Below are 18,005 nucleotides of genomic sequence, written 5' to 3'. Positions count from 1 at the left end.
CAACAGGGAGAAGTTAAGAGATGGAGGACGTGGTGATTGCAGGCATAGCAGGAAAGCTGCCAGAATCAGAGAACTTACAAGAGTTTTGGGACAACCTGCTTAATGGAGTTGATATGGTCACAGAGGATGATCGGAGGTGGAAACCAGGTGAGTGCTTATTGTCTCTCCTTTTGGGGCACCGAGTTCTGAGCATTTTAGAGGAATTATCCAATGGAAGGAAAGGATTTCTCAGATGCAAAACCCTGCCAGAACTTCTGTATTAACTTCTGATAGATATATCTCCAAGAAATTTAGGAACATTTATGAAGGTCTTATGCAATCCATTTTATAATGTCATGTCCCATGCAGTAGTAGCTTATAAATAATATCTAGTTTACTTCCAAATATAAGAACACTCTGATAGAGCAGCTAGGCAGCATGGATCCTATACCTGCTGTTGATAGCTGTGACAGTAAGGTGGGTCAACATTCTTCTGCATTCAGGAGTAGCACAGGGACTCCAGTCCTGTGTTTATGGCTTTTTACGATGTTCTTTTCTTCTGATTGTCCTTCTGAAGTGTTTGGCACATGTGCATCCAATTCAAGCTAGTGATTTGCAGAAGTGAAAAGTAGCTTTTGTTTTTCTAACTGGTGACTGACTAGAACCACTGATTTGGACTCCGTTTATGCACTTGGTACAACTTGCAGAAGCAAAGTCTTAAACTAGATAGATGTCTTCTGCTGCCCTGTCTGGGAGAGTCTTAAAAATGGCAGTTGTTTTTGTTAATGCAGCATTCTCATTTCCAAATGAGGTTCAGAAAGACGGGTAGGTAGATATTGATGCAGCACTCTGGGTACTGCAACAGGGAAGTGAGGTTTCATATGTCATCGAGAACTGACTGTGGTCATTCTGGGCTTTGTCTCAGCTGGTAGCTGTTTCAAAGCTGATGTATTCTGTGACTGAATTTTTATTCTCAGGAATTTATGGACTGCCCAAGAGAAATGGAAAGCTCAAGGAGATAGGCAAATTTGATGCATCCTTTTTTGGGGTTCACCCCAAACAAGCTCATACAATGGATCCTCAACTTCGCATGCTGTTGGAGGTTTCTTATGAAGCTATTTTGGATGGAGGTAAGCAGCTGAATGACTGAAGAAGGAGAATTGTGCTATATTGTCAGTGTGCAGCAGGTGCAGACATGAACTTGTGTGATGAGATCTCTACCAAGAGAAAGCCATCACGTTAGAGAGGAGACCAAAGAACTGGTATGGGGGTTAGAACAAAGCCGTTATCTCTGGAAATCAAACTAGGAAATCTCTGCTGACTGCCAGCAAATCTCTGCCTGCATCATATGGTACAACCAGTATGACAGAAACACTTAGAACCGTCAACAGTTCTAGAGCTTTTGTATGTTTTGCTCTACCCTAATATTCCATAATAGATGCCTTTGTTAAAGGCATGTTTGCAGTGCAAAAGGAAGATGTCTTGGTTAGAATTCACATCCATGGTCTAAAAGAATGGTTGATGGCCTGATGTATTCCAATCTATTGGCCAGGCTTATGGAAAATTTGTGGTGTTTGATATGCTTCTGTAGAAGGTTTGCCCAGGAAGTGTGCTTTCAGAAATAGGAGCCTCTTTCCTCCATCATTGCCAGTGTCCTGAGCTTTTGAGTGAGTTACCCACAGAACCAAAAAAGTTTGTTCTTCATGTTTCATGTCTGAACATAAGAAGCACATGGCAAAAAATTGGAACCACCTCACTAGTACCGACTGATTAAAATTAACACTTGCTTCTCTGTTGGTGAGCCTGAGTCTGGAGGCTTGAATGTTCTGCTTGTCTCCATGACTCCTGAATCATGGAGAAGAAACAGCAGAGATTGCTGCAAGTTGAGCTTGCTTATGTGGTTTTTTAGAGCAGAATTGTTTCTTGTTCTGGCTGTTGGCTTTTGTGCTTAAGAATTTTCCTTTCTGTCTTGTACTCCAGATCTGGTCTTTGTGTGTGGCTAGAGATTGATATTCCTATGCTTACGTGACATTTCAAGTGCTGTGATTTTTCTCCCTTTCAGTCTGCTCCTTTTCTCTGCACTGGAAGTCAGCTGTTAGCTTATCTGATCAGCATTTCATAGTCCATACACTCTCTTTACACAAGACTGTAGCAATGCCCATCTAAGCCGAGAAGCTGTCTCCAGGCACAGTATGTCCTGGCCAAAAGCCTTTACCGAAGTTCTGGTGGACTCTGCAGTAAGACTTGTAATGTCTGTAATTGAAACTTAAAATGTAACTATAGGTAAGGAAACAATGCTGCAGGCCTACCAGGAAGGGACAGTCAGTAGTATTTCATGAACTGGTGCCAGCGGCCCTGGTATCTCCTCAGTTTGCTGCTCGTTGTAAGTTTTTCTGCTCTAATCTACCTTCCAACATCCCTGCAGGTATTAATCCAGTCACCCTCCGTGGCAAAGACATAGGTGTATGGGTTGGTGCTAGTGGGTCAGAAGCTGGTGAAGCCTTTAGTCAGGATCCAGAAGAGATTTCGGGATACAGTATGACTGGCTGCCAGCGTGCTATGTTTGCCAACAGGATTTCCTACTTTTTTGACTTGACAGGTAAGTGCCCCAAAACCTGTTGATGCTGATCAACAGTTGCAATTTGAGCATGATTGTACTGCAGTTTCTGTGGAGGAGTAGGGTGGATATGATGATGTATACCCTTTTTTGGGATAAGAAAGTAGCTCTTATCAGGAGGCCTATGAGAAGCAGAAGTTGTATTTGTGTGATAAGACTCATTGTAAGGCTTTAACTCCAGTTGCAGTTGATGGGCATAGCTGGCATTCATCTGAAAGAAGACGATGTTGAGAGGCGTCTTAAAAAGGCCTAGGTCCTTTCTGGCCTCTAGACTGCTCTGTGGTATCAGGCTGTGTAGAAGTGAGCTAATGCAGAGACAGACTGACTAGAACAGTTGGATCTTTTAAGTAAAGTGGAAGAAGTAGGAGAGCCACCAAAATGATGTGATTGAAGACACAGACATGTCTTGAACCACGTGTGGCATGGAAAAGAGTGGAGGAATGGGAATTGCTCTGAAAAGCAGCAAGGAACAGAGAATGTCAAGAGTAGCACCAGGAAAGGGGAGGGATTTTTAGTGGTGAGAATGGGGAAATAGATGAGACCTGCCTGCGGAGCTACAATAGCTCTTTTTGATGGAGGTGGAGACAGAATTTTTTTAAATACACTTAAAGCCAAACCGTTTGCAGGTTTTTTTTCCACTTTTCTTATCCCTTGCTACATGATAAGCAGGCAGAGATGGTGATTCTCATCTGCCATTGTATCAGAATTACCTGTTATGTTGTGAAATAACTCTTATTTAACTTCTTTTTTTAAATATGTTTCCCTTGTGATCGCATCCTGTAGTCTTTCAAGAGCAACTCTAGGAAATAAACAATAAAACCCAGCTTTTTCATTTTCCCCTTCTGTTCCCTAAGGACCAAGCATAACTATTGACACGGCCTGCTCCTCTAGTCTCGTCGCTCTGGAAAATGCTTATAAGGCAATTCGTTGTGGACAGTGCAGTGGAGCCCTAGTAGGAGGGGTCAACCTTTTGCTAAAACCCAACACTTCTGTACAGTTCATGAAACTGGGTATGCTTAGTCCTGATGGTGCCTGCAAGGCCTTTGATGCTTCAGGTAAGGCATTAGTACACACAATAATTGTCATGTTTTATAAGATAAACTTATTGTGGAGTCTGTGGCCAGATACTCTTTTAATGCAGCAAGAGCTGGCCTCGTAGTTGTTCCTAGGTGCACTGTTTGGGATATACCCTGGACCTGATCTGTGTTGCATGATCCATCAAACCTGGAAAACTAACTGTGGGGAAGAAACTATATGGTTCATTTGCCAGCCATTGGGGAGAGGAAATAGCTGTCTCTTGGTGGAAACTTTCTATATTTGATGAGCAGCAAGCCTTTCTAGGACTTTTTTTTAAAAGAAATGGATATGTCATAGTCTCTCGTTCTGTTCTAAGTGGTAGCTCAGGAATAAACCCTGTTGCATGTTGGTTTGCAACTTTTTTCAAAGCAGAGCAGAATTAGTGACTTGTTCTTCTCTCTGTTCTCAGGAAATGGATATTGTCGCTCTGAAGCTGTTGTTGTTGTTCTTTTGACCAAGAGATCTATGGCTAAGCGGATCTATGCCACAATAGTCAATGCTGGAAGTAACACTGATGGCTTTAAGGATCAAGGTAGGCCTTGAGCCTCTGAAATGTGAGATACCTACAGAACTGTTCAGTCTAGAGTCTGTCGTCATAAACAGGCTGTTGGGGGGCTCTTCTTTAGAGGTGTGAAGGTTTTTTATTGTTTGGGAATTTTTTTCCTTTTCCTGTTTTGGTAATGGAAAGTTCATGACCCTACTTTGTACAGTAGAAGCCACCACTTGTCTCATTCAACTTCTTTACAAAGTAACCGGAATGTCTTATTGCTAGTTTAGCCTTCCTCAGGACATGTCTGCAGTAACTTCTGCACTGACAGTAGAAATATAGGTGGTGTTATGACTGTGAGGCTTTTTCCCTACTGCTGTCCCCCTTTTCCCACTCTCACAGTTATGGGGACACTAAGTTTCACATGTTCTGCTTGATCTAGATATCTCCTAGCGTTCTGTTAACCAGTATCTTTCCACACTAGTCTAACTCATTGCTTTAGGTCCATTTCTGGTTCCTCTGCTCTTCCAATGAGCCTGAAAGACTTACTATATTTGGTGCTAAGGTCATTGGTGTAAATCCTGAAAAAGTCTCTCTTTGAGTTTTTTTTAATCTTTCAAGCAATTGAAAGGGTGCTAATAATCAGAACAGAAAGCATCCGATAGGAGAGAGGAATTGATGGCAATTTTGGTCCTAGGTGTGACATTCCCATCTGGAGAGATGCAGCAGAAGCTGGTCAGCTCTTTGTACAGAGAATGTGGTATCACACCTGGAGAAGTGGAGTACCTTGAAGCTCATGGGACGGGCACCAAGGTCAGCATGGCCCCTTTGGGTTTAGAGCGTTTTCTTATCCCTTATTTTCTTCCCTTGGATCAGTTGCCACACTTTTTTTCCAAAATTAACCATATTTCTCCCTTCTACCAGTTATTAGAATATGTACTGCCTCACCACTTCTGGATTTTGCCCAGACATCTTAATCATTCACATTTCTGTCCTGTGGTGTGTTTTGGAAGCACTAACTAGTAGCCATTCTGATTTTCTTCCTACTAGGTTGGAGATCCACAGGAAGTAAATGGCATTGTAGAAGTCTTCTGTCAATGTGAGCGAGAGCCACTGTTGATTGGGTCAACCAAGTCAAACATGGGTCATCCAGAGCCTGCCTCTGGGCTTGCTGCTTTAGCCAAGGTAACGGGTGGCTTGAGAAGGAAAACTGAGGGAGGTGGGGAGCACAACAGTGTGTGGGTGTTTTCCTGTTTGTTTGGTTTAAGGAAAATTTGCACTGATCCAGGATAAGATGTTCAGTGGTAATGAGAAGAACTCGGGTGACTCTCATTAGCTATCTGCTACTTGTTTCACCTGCAAATACTTTTAAAAGCTCAGGTGGCTACTCTGCAAGCTGGACAGGAATGCCTAGGCGGTCCTCTGCTGTGTGCACACACACTTTAATTCCCCCTTCCTACTGAATTCTACAGGAGCGTAACTCTGCTCAGAATAAAGGCTTTGGGATCACTTTATTGATTATCCTTACACTGGACCTTCCAATAGAATTCTGCTGTAAGTCGTTGAGGCGTGTACAAGGAGAGGGATTTAAATGTTTGGAGCAGTTGGAAATAACCAAAGATGAGTGGCAATGTGGGCTTTCAGTGCCAGAAGAGTAGCTAATCCCTCTGGCTGTTTGTCAGGGGTGTATCATCTCCATCTTCTCTCTTATGTGGGCAAGAAGCCAGGCAAGTTCTTTGGGATGAGGCTACTAGTTTGAATAACTGGTTGTCTTAGCAACCAGCCTGCTAACTACTGCTGTAGGCAGACGATCATCTATTGGCTCTGGCTGCTAAACTGCTTAGCAAAGAGCTAGCTAACGTTCACACTTGGTGGTAAGCCTATTACTGACAGCCTTAGAGCCATGCACATCGAAGTCACGTACACTACACTCACTGCTAGAATTTTAGACTCTTTAAAGCGTTTATTGTGACCTGAATACATACAACTTGCTGTGAATAGCCTCATCTGAAAATATATCGAGAGAGCAGTGTCTGCCTCTCTACAGAGGAAAGCTTTACTTTTTTTAGCAATTCTGTCTCTCAGACTGACACCTCCTTCATAGAAGAAATAACTGAGTCATAAAACAAACCTCTCCATCCATACTGTGTTTACATTATAAACAGTTTTAGTGCAGTTCTGCTGTGATCTGCCAGGACAGGATCATAACTTTGAGGTACTATTTCCACATCTGTGTTTCTTAGAGGATGCAGAACTGCAAAGACACAAGGGCTGCAGTTTCTTTTTGAAGATTTCTCTGACACCATGTTTTCTCACTCTTTTTCTGTCAGTTTTCTCACTTAATTTTGTATTGGAGCTTAACAGCTGCAGATGAGAGCCCATGGCACCCATCGTGCCTGCTAGAATATCTTCTTGCTGTGCTTTTGTTAAGTTATGTCAGGTCTCGTTCCCAGGTCTGGAAAGCACCTGAAGCTTTGGGAGGATATTGGAAGGTCTGTCTCTGTTTATGAGTCTTTGAAAGTTGGGCAGCACTTGGTATTTTAAGATTTGGAAGTTAATCAGAATAGCAGATCAGGAGTCCTTGACACCGAGCCAGAAACTACACCAAACGCACTGTCTGTTAGACGTTAACTGCCTTGGGAAGTCTGCAGTTTCTGTAAATGTTTTCTTTTGGAATTCCATAAAATCATTTTATATGTGAGATATCAACTGGGAAAATACATCTTGAAAGTATCTGATTTCAGACTTGAAGAGAATCTGTTAGTTATGTGCATAGGTAAGAAAGAAACAAGGGTTTGTCAAGGCCACTTTAGTTAAATTCTGTTAAGGGAGGGAAAACCCACCTGCACCTTTGAACTACTCAGCCTGTCTAATTGCTTGCTGTACAGCAAAGAGAAAGCTTCTTGGTGGCCCTAGCGTATGCTCACTGTACTGTGCTCTCAAACCCATACAGAAACTTAAAGCAGGCTTAAACGTACAAATATGTAAAGCAACAGCAGTTCATAATGCATCGTATTATAGGTGTAGGACAGTGTGCATAAAAATACTTAGACTGCAACTTCAAACATACTGACTGGAGTTGATAGGTTGCATTTATGCTGGTTGTTCTCCCAGGTTGGCTGCCATGTCTGATAGTCAACTTTGAAGAACAGTTCCCAAACAGTATCTCTGACCATTTTAGGGTGATGAAGGAACTGCCAAACATACAGAGCACAGAGTGTTTTGCAGCTTACCTTGTAGTCTGTGATTTGCTGGACTTGTGCCACAGAGGAGTATGGGCTTTGTGTCATGGGCTGTTTGTAGAGATGCTGTTGAGAGAAGGGACCTCTTGCTTTTTTGGCACAGATATTCTAACTCTCATGCTGTTCTGTACTTTTTGGCTCTACCAGTTCTGACCAGGCTGCTGTTCCTGCATTTTTTGAATCAAGAAGACAACAAATGGGTGTAAAGCAGCAAGCAAACTCCTTTACTGGTACTTTAGTTTGGCTCTTTTGCAGCAAAGGCAGAAATGAGAGCATTCATTGTGATAAGGAGAAGCATGTCTGGTGGCGTGTGACGAAGGGATGGAATCTGAAAGGGGAGAAAAAGATGTGATGTTTTCAGTAGCCAGGCTGCTTTTCCACCAAGACTGCATTGCTTTTCAGTTAGAGAGGGTCTGGAAGCTAAACTTAAAGCTACCACCCTCACCCTCACTGACTTCCTGCATGGACTTAAAATTTACCTAGGTGTGAAGTAGGTACAACCTCAGTGACATCAATAATGTTGTTCTCTGAAGTGTCTCTTTATCCAAAGGTCAAGAGCTGCTTTAGTGTATCATACATGGTCATTTATAGTAAAACAATAACAACAAATGAATGTTTTGCAATAGAAAATGTGGAGCACAGCACACTGTTTTTCCTTTCAGGTCATTCTCTCTCTGGAACATGGGCTGTGGGCTCCAAATCTTCATTTCAATACCCCAAATCCAGATATTCCTGGCTTACAAGATGGCTCTTTGGAGGTAGTTTGTAAACCGGTGCCAGTGAAAGGTGGCCTTGTCAGCATCAACTCTTTTGGCTTTGGAGGTGCTAATGCTCATGTCATTCTGAGGCCAAATGGGAACAAATGTCAGCCTCTGGAGACTTGTAACATGCCACGACTGGTTCAAGTTTGTGGCAGAACCCAGGAAGCTGTGGAATTACTAATTCAAGAGAGCAGAAAACATGGAGAATGCAGCCCTTTTGTAAGCCTGCTCAGTGATATCTCTACAGTTCCTGTAACCTCTATGCCCTACAGGGGCTACACACTAGTCGGCACTGAGAGCGACATAAAAGAGGTTCAGCAAGTTCAAGCATCTGACAGACCGCTCTGGTACATCTGCTCAGGTCAGTGTGCGGCACCGGGTCCGGGCTTCTGCCTCCCTCAGTAGATCTGGGGCTTGAGCAATTGGCTTCTGTGCTCTAATGTTATTTTCCGCTCTAGCATGAGGAAATACCTTGCAGCCCTGTGATATGTCTAGGAGACTCAGGTTTCCTGTATTTTGTCTTCTGATGATAGCAAAGTCCAAGAAAATAAAAAGCAGTGCCTCACTGAGAGGGTGTTAGAAACACACGTTGTTTTGCTCTTGGATACAATTCCTTCACTGCTAGAGCAAGTGTGGGATCTCTGCTCCTTTGATGGAACATTACTAAAGCTCACTTTCTCCTTGCCTGTCCTGCAGGTATGGGAACGCAGTGGAAAGGCATGGGCCTGAGCCTCATGAAGTTGGATTTGTTTCGCCAGTCTATACTGCGCTCGGACGAGGCTTTGAAGGACACGGGACTAAAGGTCTCAGACCTGCTTCTGCAGGCAGATGAGAACACTTTTGATGACACTGTCCATGCATTCGTTGGACTAGCTGCTATTCAGGTAAGACTCAGATGACTGGTAGAGGGGGTCATGGACCCAGTCTACATAAGCGTGCTCTGCTAGTGTGTCTGTCCAGGAACACTTTATGCCAATTAATGGAAGCTTGTTTTGTGTAATCAGCAAACGTTAGCTGTTAGAAATATCTCTCTGATAGAAGGGGCTATGTTGCACCCTTGACAGTTTTGGGCTCTGCCACTTGCAAGATGCTTGGACAAATATTGATCTAAACTGATTTGCATGTTGGGGGGGTGGGGCAGTTCCTCCTTTTAAGAGACTAAGGAATGTCTTTTATGTAAACATTTGTGCCAAGGAACAAGGAAGGTTCCGTTGAATGCCTTCTATGACTTGTTCTGCAGATTAACTAAATGATGCTAAATGAAGTCTTGTTTTCATCCTGAGGGTCAACATGGGATTCATTGTCTGTTAATAAACTAGAGGCAGAACTTTTAAAATGATCTGGAAAGCTGGTCTTGCCTCTTTGTTCAGACATGCTCTGGGCAGCCTCCTGTTGTTGGAAATAGCTTCCTAGTGGAAAGCTACATGGTGAAGAGGCCCAAACAGTACTGGAGTTGCCTCACAACTCTTGGGACTGCTTTGAAATGAGGCTGGAGCTGCAGATGTGGGCAGAGAAAAAAAGCAGTGAAGCCAAAAAGAATGTCTACCAAAAAGCCCTTTTGTAATGTTCTCACTACTGCTGTGTGCCTTTGAGGTCTGACAGCATGCCAGAGTAATCACTAATCCTACTTTTCCTTGCAGATTGCCCAGATTGATATGCTGAAGGCTGCAGGTCTGCAACCTGATGGGATTTTGGGCCACTCAGTGGGAGAACTAGCTTGTGGCTATGCAGATAACTCCTTAAGTCATGAAGAAGCCATTCTTGCCGCTTATTGGCGGGGCCGATGCGTTAAAGAGGCGAAATTACCTGCAGGAGGAATGGCTGCTGTTGGTAGGTATACCGGTACCAAAAAGATCTCTGTGCTATGGCATTAGGATAAAATTGGGCTCCACTCTCTCTGCTGGAGACAATTGTGTCTGTAAAATTTTGGCTACTGTTTCCTCTTCTTGTTCTTCTGATGTAGAACAGGTTATTAAATATTGAAGCTGATATAATGGTAGTGATCTCTGACCTGGAATACAGCAGAATTTTGCCAATCCATCCAAAGCTAAGTGGAAATGGAGAGATTTATTGACAGGTGACCAATGACAGAGGCCTGATAAGTAATCCCCTTGAAAAGAGGGGTGAAAATCTAAGGCACTGGGGGTTTTGGCTCTTGATATAAATAGATTTTTAATGTTGGGGTTTTTTTAAGAGAGATATTTCTGATTGTCTGGAAGAGTACTGAGACGTGATATCAGTAAGCCACTGTTATGTAGTGGGCAACTGGCTAGTGGAATTGAATGCCGTTAGAACTTACTCGGGCCTAATAGCACTTAGGAAGAAGCTTTCTCCTGAGGAAGGCTTTGCTTGGAGTTTCTGTAAGTTGTACAGTTTTGCCCACTATTGGGTGAAATTTTGAGCTTTGGACCCAGCAGTTTTAATTTGTGATGGGGCTTCATGGTGACTTACATGTTTGAAATTAGTATTGGTAGCATTGTTGTTCTTGTGTTTCTTACTGTTGGACACAGTGGTCAATTAAAACCCAAAACACTTAAGAGGAAAGCTGTTGCAGATCTAATGCAGTATGCATGGCTAGATCGCTTCTTATAATCCTAGACTTCTTACTTTTAACTAATGCTACAAAGGGCTACCTACTCAATTTAGTTTTTTTTCCTTGATACTAAATACATGACACATCACAGAACTTGGAGTGCTGCATAATATGTTTCTTGTAATCTGATGTTGAGTTTGGGTTCTTCCTGTGACTTGTATTCATGTAATATATGACCAGGTGCTGCAAGTGTTAAACTAGTTTAAGCAGCTAGAGTTGTTGATTTCTATGGGTATTTTGTGGGTCTTGGTTTCTGTGAGTCAAGCTCACATGTTCTCTCCTAGTTCGGATTGCTAAGGTCAAGGTGAGACAAAACAACCAATTCTGTAGCTGCTTTGACTCCATCCCTTAATGAGATGGTGCAAAGAGTATCAGTCCTTTGTTCTTGTGCTCAATATCACAGTGACAAATGTTATGTTAAAACCCTGAAATAAATATTTTAACTTTTGCATAATCACTTTTGGGGAAAGAGGGGGGATGTCCATCTTTCTCTTCAGAATCCTTCCCAGTTTTGCAAAATACTGAATTAAGCACAGTGATTGTGCAGTTGAGGTTTCCTCCCCTTAGGAGGCTTGCTGCTGGAAACACTTGTGTTGTCCTGAGGTCTTCTTCCTTCTGCAGGTCTGACATGGGAGGAATGTAAGCAACACTGTCCCCCGAATGTGGTACCGGCCTGTCACAACTCCGAAGATACTGTCACTATTTCAGGGCCTCTGGTGAGCAAGGAACTGATACGGTGCTTAGAGTTGTAAGTGGGACCCGTGAAGTTCTGATTTGAAGAAAGTGTGAAGCTGCGTTAAAGCTCAGCTGCTTGCAAAGGGGAGCTTGGTTAAAGTGGTAGGAGGGGACATGGTGCTGTGTATAAACTTAAACACTTAAATATTCTGTGAGAGGAAGTGATGTTAGTGCCTCAGTAAGCTGGTAATAAAAGATCACTTGTGCTGAATATTCTTACAGCCACGGACATAATGAGTGATAAATGTAAGACTGAGAAGGGCAATAACCTCTCCCCAGATACGTCTCCCCTTAAGTGGCAAGTGGTGAAGGGCATGGAGGGGTGAGTACAGTGACTCAGATAGATTCCAAATACGTTGTGAGCTTTTATTTTTGGTTCGCTTATATTCCTCTTCTTAGGACTCTGTGAATGAGTTTGTAGCCAAACTGAAAAAGGACGGTGTGTTCGCAAAGGAGGTGCGCAGTGCCGGAGTTGCCTTTCACTCTCATTACATGGCATCTATCGCTCCAGTGCTGCTCAGTGCCCTGAGAAAGGTAACATTGCCAAACTATGGCTCGCCTGGCTTATGCTCAGGCCCCTGGGTTTGAGTACAGGTGGTGTTGAGTTTAGGGGGGGTTCCTTTCTTTAGGAGGAGAAGGAAATCTCCTGAAGAGCATGTAGACCTCTCTGAGACCTAAGATTTGAAGTCTCATGGCCTCAAGCATAAGGATGCCCTGTGCAATCAAGCTGAGGAAAGTGGCCTGTGAAAAGGAGGGGCTGCTTGCTTTTGCCTGTCTTGTTGTTATCTATGACATGTAACTCTTCCTCCTGTCCCTCTTCCTTGTCTGTCTGTAGGTCATTCCACACCCTAAACCTCGTTCAGCACGATGGATCAGTACATCTATCCCTGAATCCCAGTGGCAGAGTGATCTGGCTAGGAATTCCTCTGCAGAGTATCATGTGAACAACCTGGTGAGCCCAGTGCTGTTCCATGAAGGCCTGAAGCATGTTCCAGAGAACGCTGTTGTGGTCGAGATTGCTCCACATGCTCTTTTACAGGTATTGTGTTTGACTCTGTTGGTATGATATGCTGCTGCAGGAAGTTGAGGCTCTGAGGACTAGCTTCCCCACTCGTTAATTCCGAGAACAATTTCTCCTTCCAATACTTTTAGTCTCTCCCAGTTTTAACATTTTTTTAATGGATTTTTTGTGGGGATTTTGGGGCCTTTTTTTTATTATTGGTTTGGCTTTTTTGGGGGGTGATATATATTAATATTTTTTTTAAATTAAATCCCAACACACTACCACTTCCCATCCAGACATTCACACTGTTGCCTTTACTCATTGCCATGCTGTACTGGGTCTGGCTGAACTGGAATTAGTTTTCCCCTACAGCAGCCCTCACGGTGCTGTGTTTTATGTCGGGAGCTGTCAGGGTGTTGATAGCACCCTGGTGTTGTGGCTACTGCTGAGCAGTGCTTACACAGCACCAAGGCTTTTTCTGATATTTCCCCCAGTGGGACGGGGTGGGCAAGATCTTGGGAGGGGACACAGCCAGGACAGCTGACCCAAACCGACCAAAGGGATATTCCATACCATATGACGTTTGCTCAGTATAAAGCTGGGAGAAAGGAGGAAGGGGGTGAGGTCACCCTTGGTCCTCCGAAGCAACCACTACGTGTATTGGAGCCCTGCTTCCTGAGAAGGCCCCACATCGCCTGTCCATGGGAAGTAGAGACTAAATCTGTTTGCTTTTGCTTCCGCGCGCGGACTTTTGCTTTGCCTTGCTTATATTAAAACTGCTGTTGTTTCACCCACAAGGGTTAGTTTATCTTCTTTCCCCTCTTTACCCTATTGAGAAAACAAGGGGAAAAGTGGGGGGGGAAGTGATAGAGCGACTTGGTGGATACCTGGCATTTAGCCAGTCAAACCATCACACATGCATTTCAGATAACTGATTTCATTGTTTGGATCTAATGGAGAGTATGTGTCAAATTGGGATGGGGGAGAAATGCAAGACTAATGCCTTCTCTGTGAAAAATCTGTTATCACCGTCTCTACACTGAATTTGGTTTGAGGTTCTTGCCTTAGAAGGGGGTGGCTGGTAGTGGTGTTTTCCCCTCTTCTCCTAGACCAAGTAGTCTGAGGCCCCAGGAGCTTGCTTTCTTTGTAAACTTTTCCCTAATGATCAGATGATTATTGCTTTCTCCCCAACCTGTAAGAATTGATCTCTGTGGGATTAGCTCCATAGTAGAGGATGTAAAACATGAAGTACATTAGGATGCACTCGCTCCGCAAGATCAGTGCTCTGGTCATCTGCCTATCCCTTGAGTCTCAAGGACTGGTCTTTTCTATGTGGTCTGTGGTGTGCAAGAGAAGAAAAGTCTTAAGAAGAATCAGTTACTTGTGAATTGAGATACAGTGTTTCTGAGTTCCAACCCAGCATATTTATTATGTTGTGTTAGTCTTATTTATGCTTTGAAAGTGACTGGAAGGGAGAATCAGAGCAGAGCTTTTAAATTAGGCAGATATTTTTCTCTATAAAAAGATTATATGCTTCATGTTAAAATCATTGTACAATTCTGTACTCCAGTGCAAGTGACTAAAGACTTCATCAGAAGACTTCTGGGTTTAAGAATGTTCAGGTTTTCTTTCCTCCCTTCCTTACCCCATTTAAAGACTGTGGGATCAAATTGAAGAGAAGATCCAAGTTGTGCCAGATGTTCAAAGCTGCATATTTTGGTTTTAATAGCTGTTGCTTGACAAATGCTCTAGGATGCTTCAGACTAAAAAGGGCTGCTCCTGGGAGTAAGGGCCTAAGCTGGGGGGGTGGGGGGCATGAGCAGGAGGCTTGAGAGGGTGATCTTGCAGTTCTTGAAGCACAGCTTTCGATTCCACTTGACAGTCTTCTCAGGAAAGGGACATCTGTGTTTTGGCAGAATTTCATTAATATTATGTAGGTACTGCTTTACCAGATGTGCGACTTTGTGGGTTGCTGGAAGGGTATTGTGCTGCTCTTCCTCTTCCCTGTTGAAGTGGTGTGCATACTAGGACCTAGCATGGAACTCTTGGCACAGAAACGGAAGTAGTTTGAGATCTATAGAGAATAATTCAGAGACAAAGTAATAAGTAATGACTTCCACCAGTGATTTATGGACTCTACTTGACCAGGCTATCTTGAGGAGAACTTTGAAACCAACTTGCACCATTCTACCTTTGATGAAGAAAGACCACAAAAATAATTTGGAGTTCTTCCTAACACAGACTGGAAAGATTCATTTGACCGGGTAAGGAGACTAAGGGAGGAGGGTGAGAGGGGTGTCTGTTAGGAGAGAATTCAAGTCTCTTCTCTAGCATGCATGACTTTGCAAGAATTGAAATACTCCTTCAACAGACCTGGAAAAAAATGGGGTTTACATCAGTACTTTTCACGTCTAAGATGCTCCCTTACAAAGTGTTGCGTTGGGTTAGGGACTGCTTGGGCTAGGAAGGTGCCTTTTAAAGAGGAGTCCCATTTTAGAAACCTAGGAACCTGGAACTAGCTCTTGGAAGTGAATTTTGCATCTTGTAGACTGTTAGGATTACAAATTTGGCTGCAGTAAGTGTTCATGGTACTCCTGGAGAAATCTCAGCCCAAGATCGATTGCTGTCTGACCTCCAAGTATTATGGTAAATTTTTTTACCCTCTTTTTTCTCCCCTGCCATCCTCCCCCATTGTCTTGATCCTTTCTGTCTTCCTAGGATAAATGTGCTTGGAAATAACTTGTTCCCACTTGTGAAATACCCTGTCCCAGTGGGAACACCCCTTATTTCTCCATACATCAAATGGGACCACAGCCAGGACTGGGACGTTCCAAAAGCTGAAGACTTCCCAGCAGGTTCCAAAGGCTCTTCATCTGCTTCAGTCTACAATATTGGTGTGTTTGGAGTTTTTTGTTTGTCTCTTTCCTGCTTTACCTCTGCATTTCTTTTGTAAAACTAGGAAAAAGATACTTAAAGCAGCATCCTTGAAGCCATTTTCTGAAGCTTAATGTTTGTTTTGGATTGAAAAAGACTGGTTTTGCCTCTGAAATGGGATGAAAGTATATGAACAGAGCAGGAAACTGTCTTGATTCAGCTAGTTCTAAGAGCTGCCTATTGCCAGACAGGGGAAACCACTAGAACCTCTTACAACTGTTGAGGGGAAAAGATCTCTTTAATAGGGTGTTTTAATTTTATTTTTTTTAAATTCTGCTCTTTATTCTTTGGCAGATGTGGGTCCTGACTCTCCTGACCACTACTTGGTTGGTCACTGCATTGATGGCAGAGTCCTGTTTCCAGCAACAGGGTACCTAGTGCTGGCCTGGCGAACCCTGGCACGGTCTCTTGGCATGGCTATGGAGCAAGCAGCTGTTATCTTTGAAGAAGTCACAATTCATCAGGCAACTATCCTTCCCAAAAAGGGTGAGTGAAGAGTGCTGGTACAACTGCAAAACTGTGTGATGAAGATGAAGGGAGTGGGAGGAAAGAAATGCAAGGGGCAAGTGAGGAGGAACACGGGAGAAAGGATATAAAGAAGAGTGCAACATGACTGAACAAAGTGAATTCATACAGTCAAGTAGCACATCATGGTCATCTTTATTACATGTTGTGTGAGGTGAGCCTGAAGGTGGTGAAGGAGAAAGTTCTGTTTGAGGATGCTAGTCATGAATGACCTCACAGTCCTGACTTCCTCAATGTTTCTTTCAGGATCAGTACAGCTGGAAGTAAGACTCATGCCTGCTTCCCACTGCTTTGAGGTGTCAGGGAATGGCAATCTGTCTGTGAGCGGTAAGTGAAGGAAGTCTATGTGTATGCACAGTCCTACTAAAATCCATTATTTATGGACACTGATGATTCTTATTCCTGTTACTGTGCCCATCAGGGAAGATTTCACTCCTAGAAAACACTGCTCTGAAGAACTTCCATAACCAGCAAATTGACTTTCAAACTCAAGTAGACAGGAGCTCAAAGTCTGGCCTCTTGAAAGAAGATGTTTACCAAGAGCTGCATCTGCGTGGATATAATTATGGACCAACTTTCCAGGGTGTTCTGGAATGCAACAGTGAAGGTGAATTTAGTTTCTGTCGAAGAATGATGAGCATGGTTGCTGTAATGATGAATATTTGATCTTTTAAATCCATTTGTATTAACAGTCCACCTGACTCTCTTCTGTGTCGTAATTTAAAAAAATAAATTAAATTTAAATACAAAAAAATGGTGTGGTACTAGAGAGTTCTGACAGAGCATTGGGAAAGCTGTTATCTCCAATGTAGTACTGGCTAATGAAGCTTACAGAGGAAGCTGGGTACATACAACAGACTTTGCATTTGATAATCAGTGACTTCTGGCATCTGCTGAATGGCAAAATCACAGTGAGGCTTCTCCTTCCTCTTCTGCAGCAACCACAGGAAAAGTTCTGTGGAATGGGAACTGGGTGACCTTCCTTGACACCCTGCTACACGTGATAATCTTAGGTGAGACTGGGCGCAGTCTGCGCTTGCCCACCAGGATTCGCTCAGTGCGTATTGACCCAGTGCTGCATCAAGAGCAGGTGTGCCAATACCAGGACAATGTAGAAGGTATCGTCTTCTGTGTTTGGGCTTTTGCTAGTTGCTTTGACTTCTTGTGTGGATGAATGTATGAATTCCTAAGACATAGGGTGGACTTTGAGGGGCCCCTCTTAGTCCCCAAACTGTTCTGCAGCTCTGTAACAGTCTGACATAGTACCATTCCTCTGAGCCCCTTGAATAAGATACTTGTAGTGTTTGATGCAAATTTATGTTTCTTTCCTGTCTTTCAGCTTTTGATGTTGTTGTAGACCACTGTCTTAATAGCCTTAAAGCAGGAGGTGTTCAGATCAGTGGTCTTCATGCTTCTGTGGCACCACGACGACAACAGGAACGGGTCCCTCCCACCCTGGAAAAATTCTGCTTTGTGCCCTACACTGAGACTGACTGTTTGTCTTCCAGTGTCCATCTTCATTCCTATCTGGAGCACTGCAAAGGTGGGATTGGTTTCTTGTTACACTAGGGGAATCTCCAGCCTGACAGAAATGTCTGAGAGCAGCTGTTCATACTGCTTCAGAACATCCAAGAAATAAAGTATTGGTCTCTGTAGAAGGCTTCAGCAGGAGTCCTGTCTGTGTGCTTGCTAGAAGCTAAAAGCTGCTTCTGCCTGAGGTATCTCTAGAATGTGGGTAGGAGGAAAGCTGTGGAGAGGGGCATATACCCTTCTATAGCAGCCGGTGTGGTATCAGATGGCACAACCCCTTCTGCAAGCAGAGAGGCACTAATCATCTTTGAGGAGAAATCCAGCCTAGTTTCTTCAAACACTGATATGAGAGCCTAATTCCTTAAGTCTTTAATTGTTTTGGTTTTCCCTGTGAACTGCCAAGATGGGTAAGCTGACATGTTTGTTCCCATTTGGTTGTGGGCACAAGAGCATATCTGAGGGAGGGAGGGAGGTTTAGTGAGGCACGCCAAAACAAAGTTTGTGTTTGCTGCAAGAATAGAA

General features: G+C 43.4%; 1 protein-coding gene across 1 annotated transcript in view; it reads left to right on the top strand.

Moving 5' to 3' along the window:
• Positions 1 to 18,005, top strand: part of FASN (fatty acid synthase) — a 38,779-nt gene continuing 20,774 nt past the window's right edge. The window contains exons 1-20 of the mRNA XM_026861182.1: positions 1 to 147; positions 957 to 1,109; positions 2,405 to 2,578; positions 3,451 to 3,651; positions 4,083 to 4,205; positions 4,858 to 4,973; positions 5,211 to 5,345; positions 8,065 to 8,524; positions 8,860 to 9,047; positions 9,804 to 9,993; positions 11,378 to 11,472; positions 11,891 to 12,025; positions 12,327 to 12,530; positions 14,643 to 14,758; positions 15,213 to 15,388; positions 15,723 to 15,914; positions 16,200 to 16,280; positions 16,375 to 16,560; positions 16,892 to 17,071; positions 17,293 to 17,496. Coding sequence (XP_026716983.1) covers positions 21 to 147; positions 957 to 1,109; positions 2,405 to 2,578; positions 3,451 to 3,651; positions 4,083 to 4,205; positions 4,858 to 4,973; positions 5,211 to 5,345; positions 8,065 to 8,524; positions 8,860 to 9,047; positions 9,804 to 9,993; positions 11,378 to 11,472; positions 11,891 to 12,025; positions 12,327 to 12,530; positions 14,643 to 14,758; positions 15,213 to 15,388; positions 15,723 to 15,914; positions 16,200 to 16,280; positions 16,375 to 16,560; positions 16,892 to 17,071; positions 17,293 to 17,496 — 3,436 coding nt within the window. The 5' untranslated portion in view covers positions 1 to 20. The remainder of the gene's footprint in view (positions 148 to 956; positions 1,110 to 2,404; positions 2,579 to 3,450; positions 3,652 to 4,082; positions 4,206 to 4,857; positions 4,974 to 5,210; positions 5,346 to 8,064; positions 8,525 to 8,859; positions 9,048 to 9,803; positions 9,994 to 11,377; positions 11,473 to 11,890; positions 12,026 to 12,326; positions 12,531 to 14,642; positions 14,759 to 15,212; positions 15,389 to 15,722; positions 15,915 to 16,199; positions 16,281 to 16,374; positions 16,561 to 16,891; positions 17,072 to 17,292; positions 17,497 to 18,005) is intronic.

This window comes from Athene cunicularia (genome assembly GCF_003259725.1).
Source record: "Athene cunicularia isolate RWA chromosome 18 unlocalized genomic scaffold, athCun1 chr18_part1, whole genome shotgun sequence".
Classification (NCBI taxonomy): domain Eukaryota; kingdom Metazoa; phylum Chordata; class Aves; order Strigiformes; family Strigidae; genus Athene; species Athene cunicularia.
This window is presented reverse-complemented; position numbering and strand designations above follow the sequence as displayed.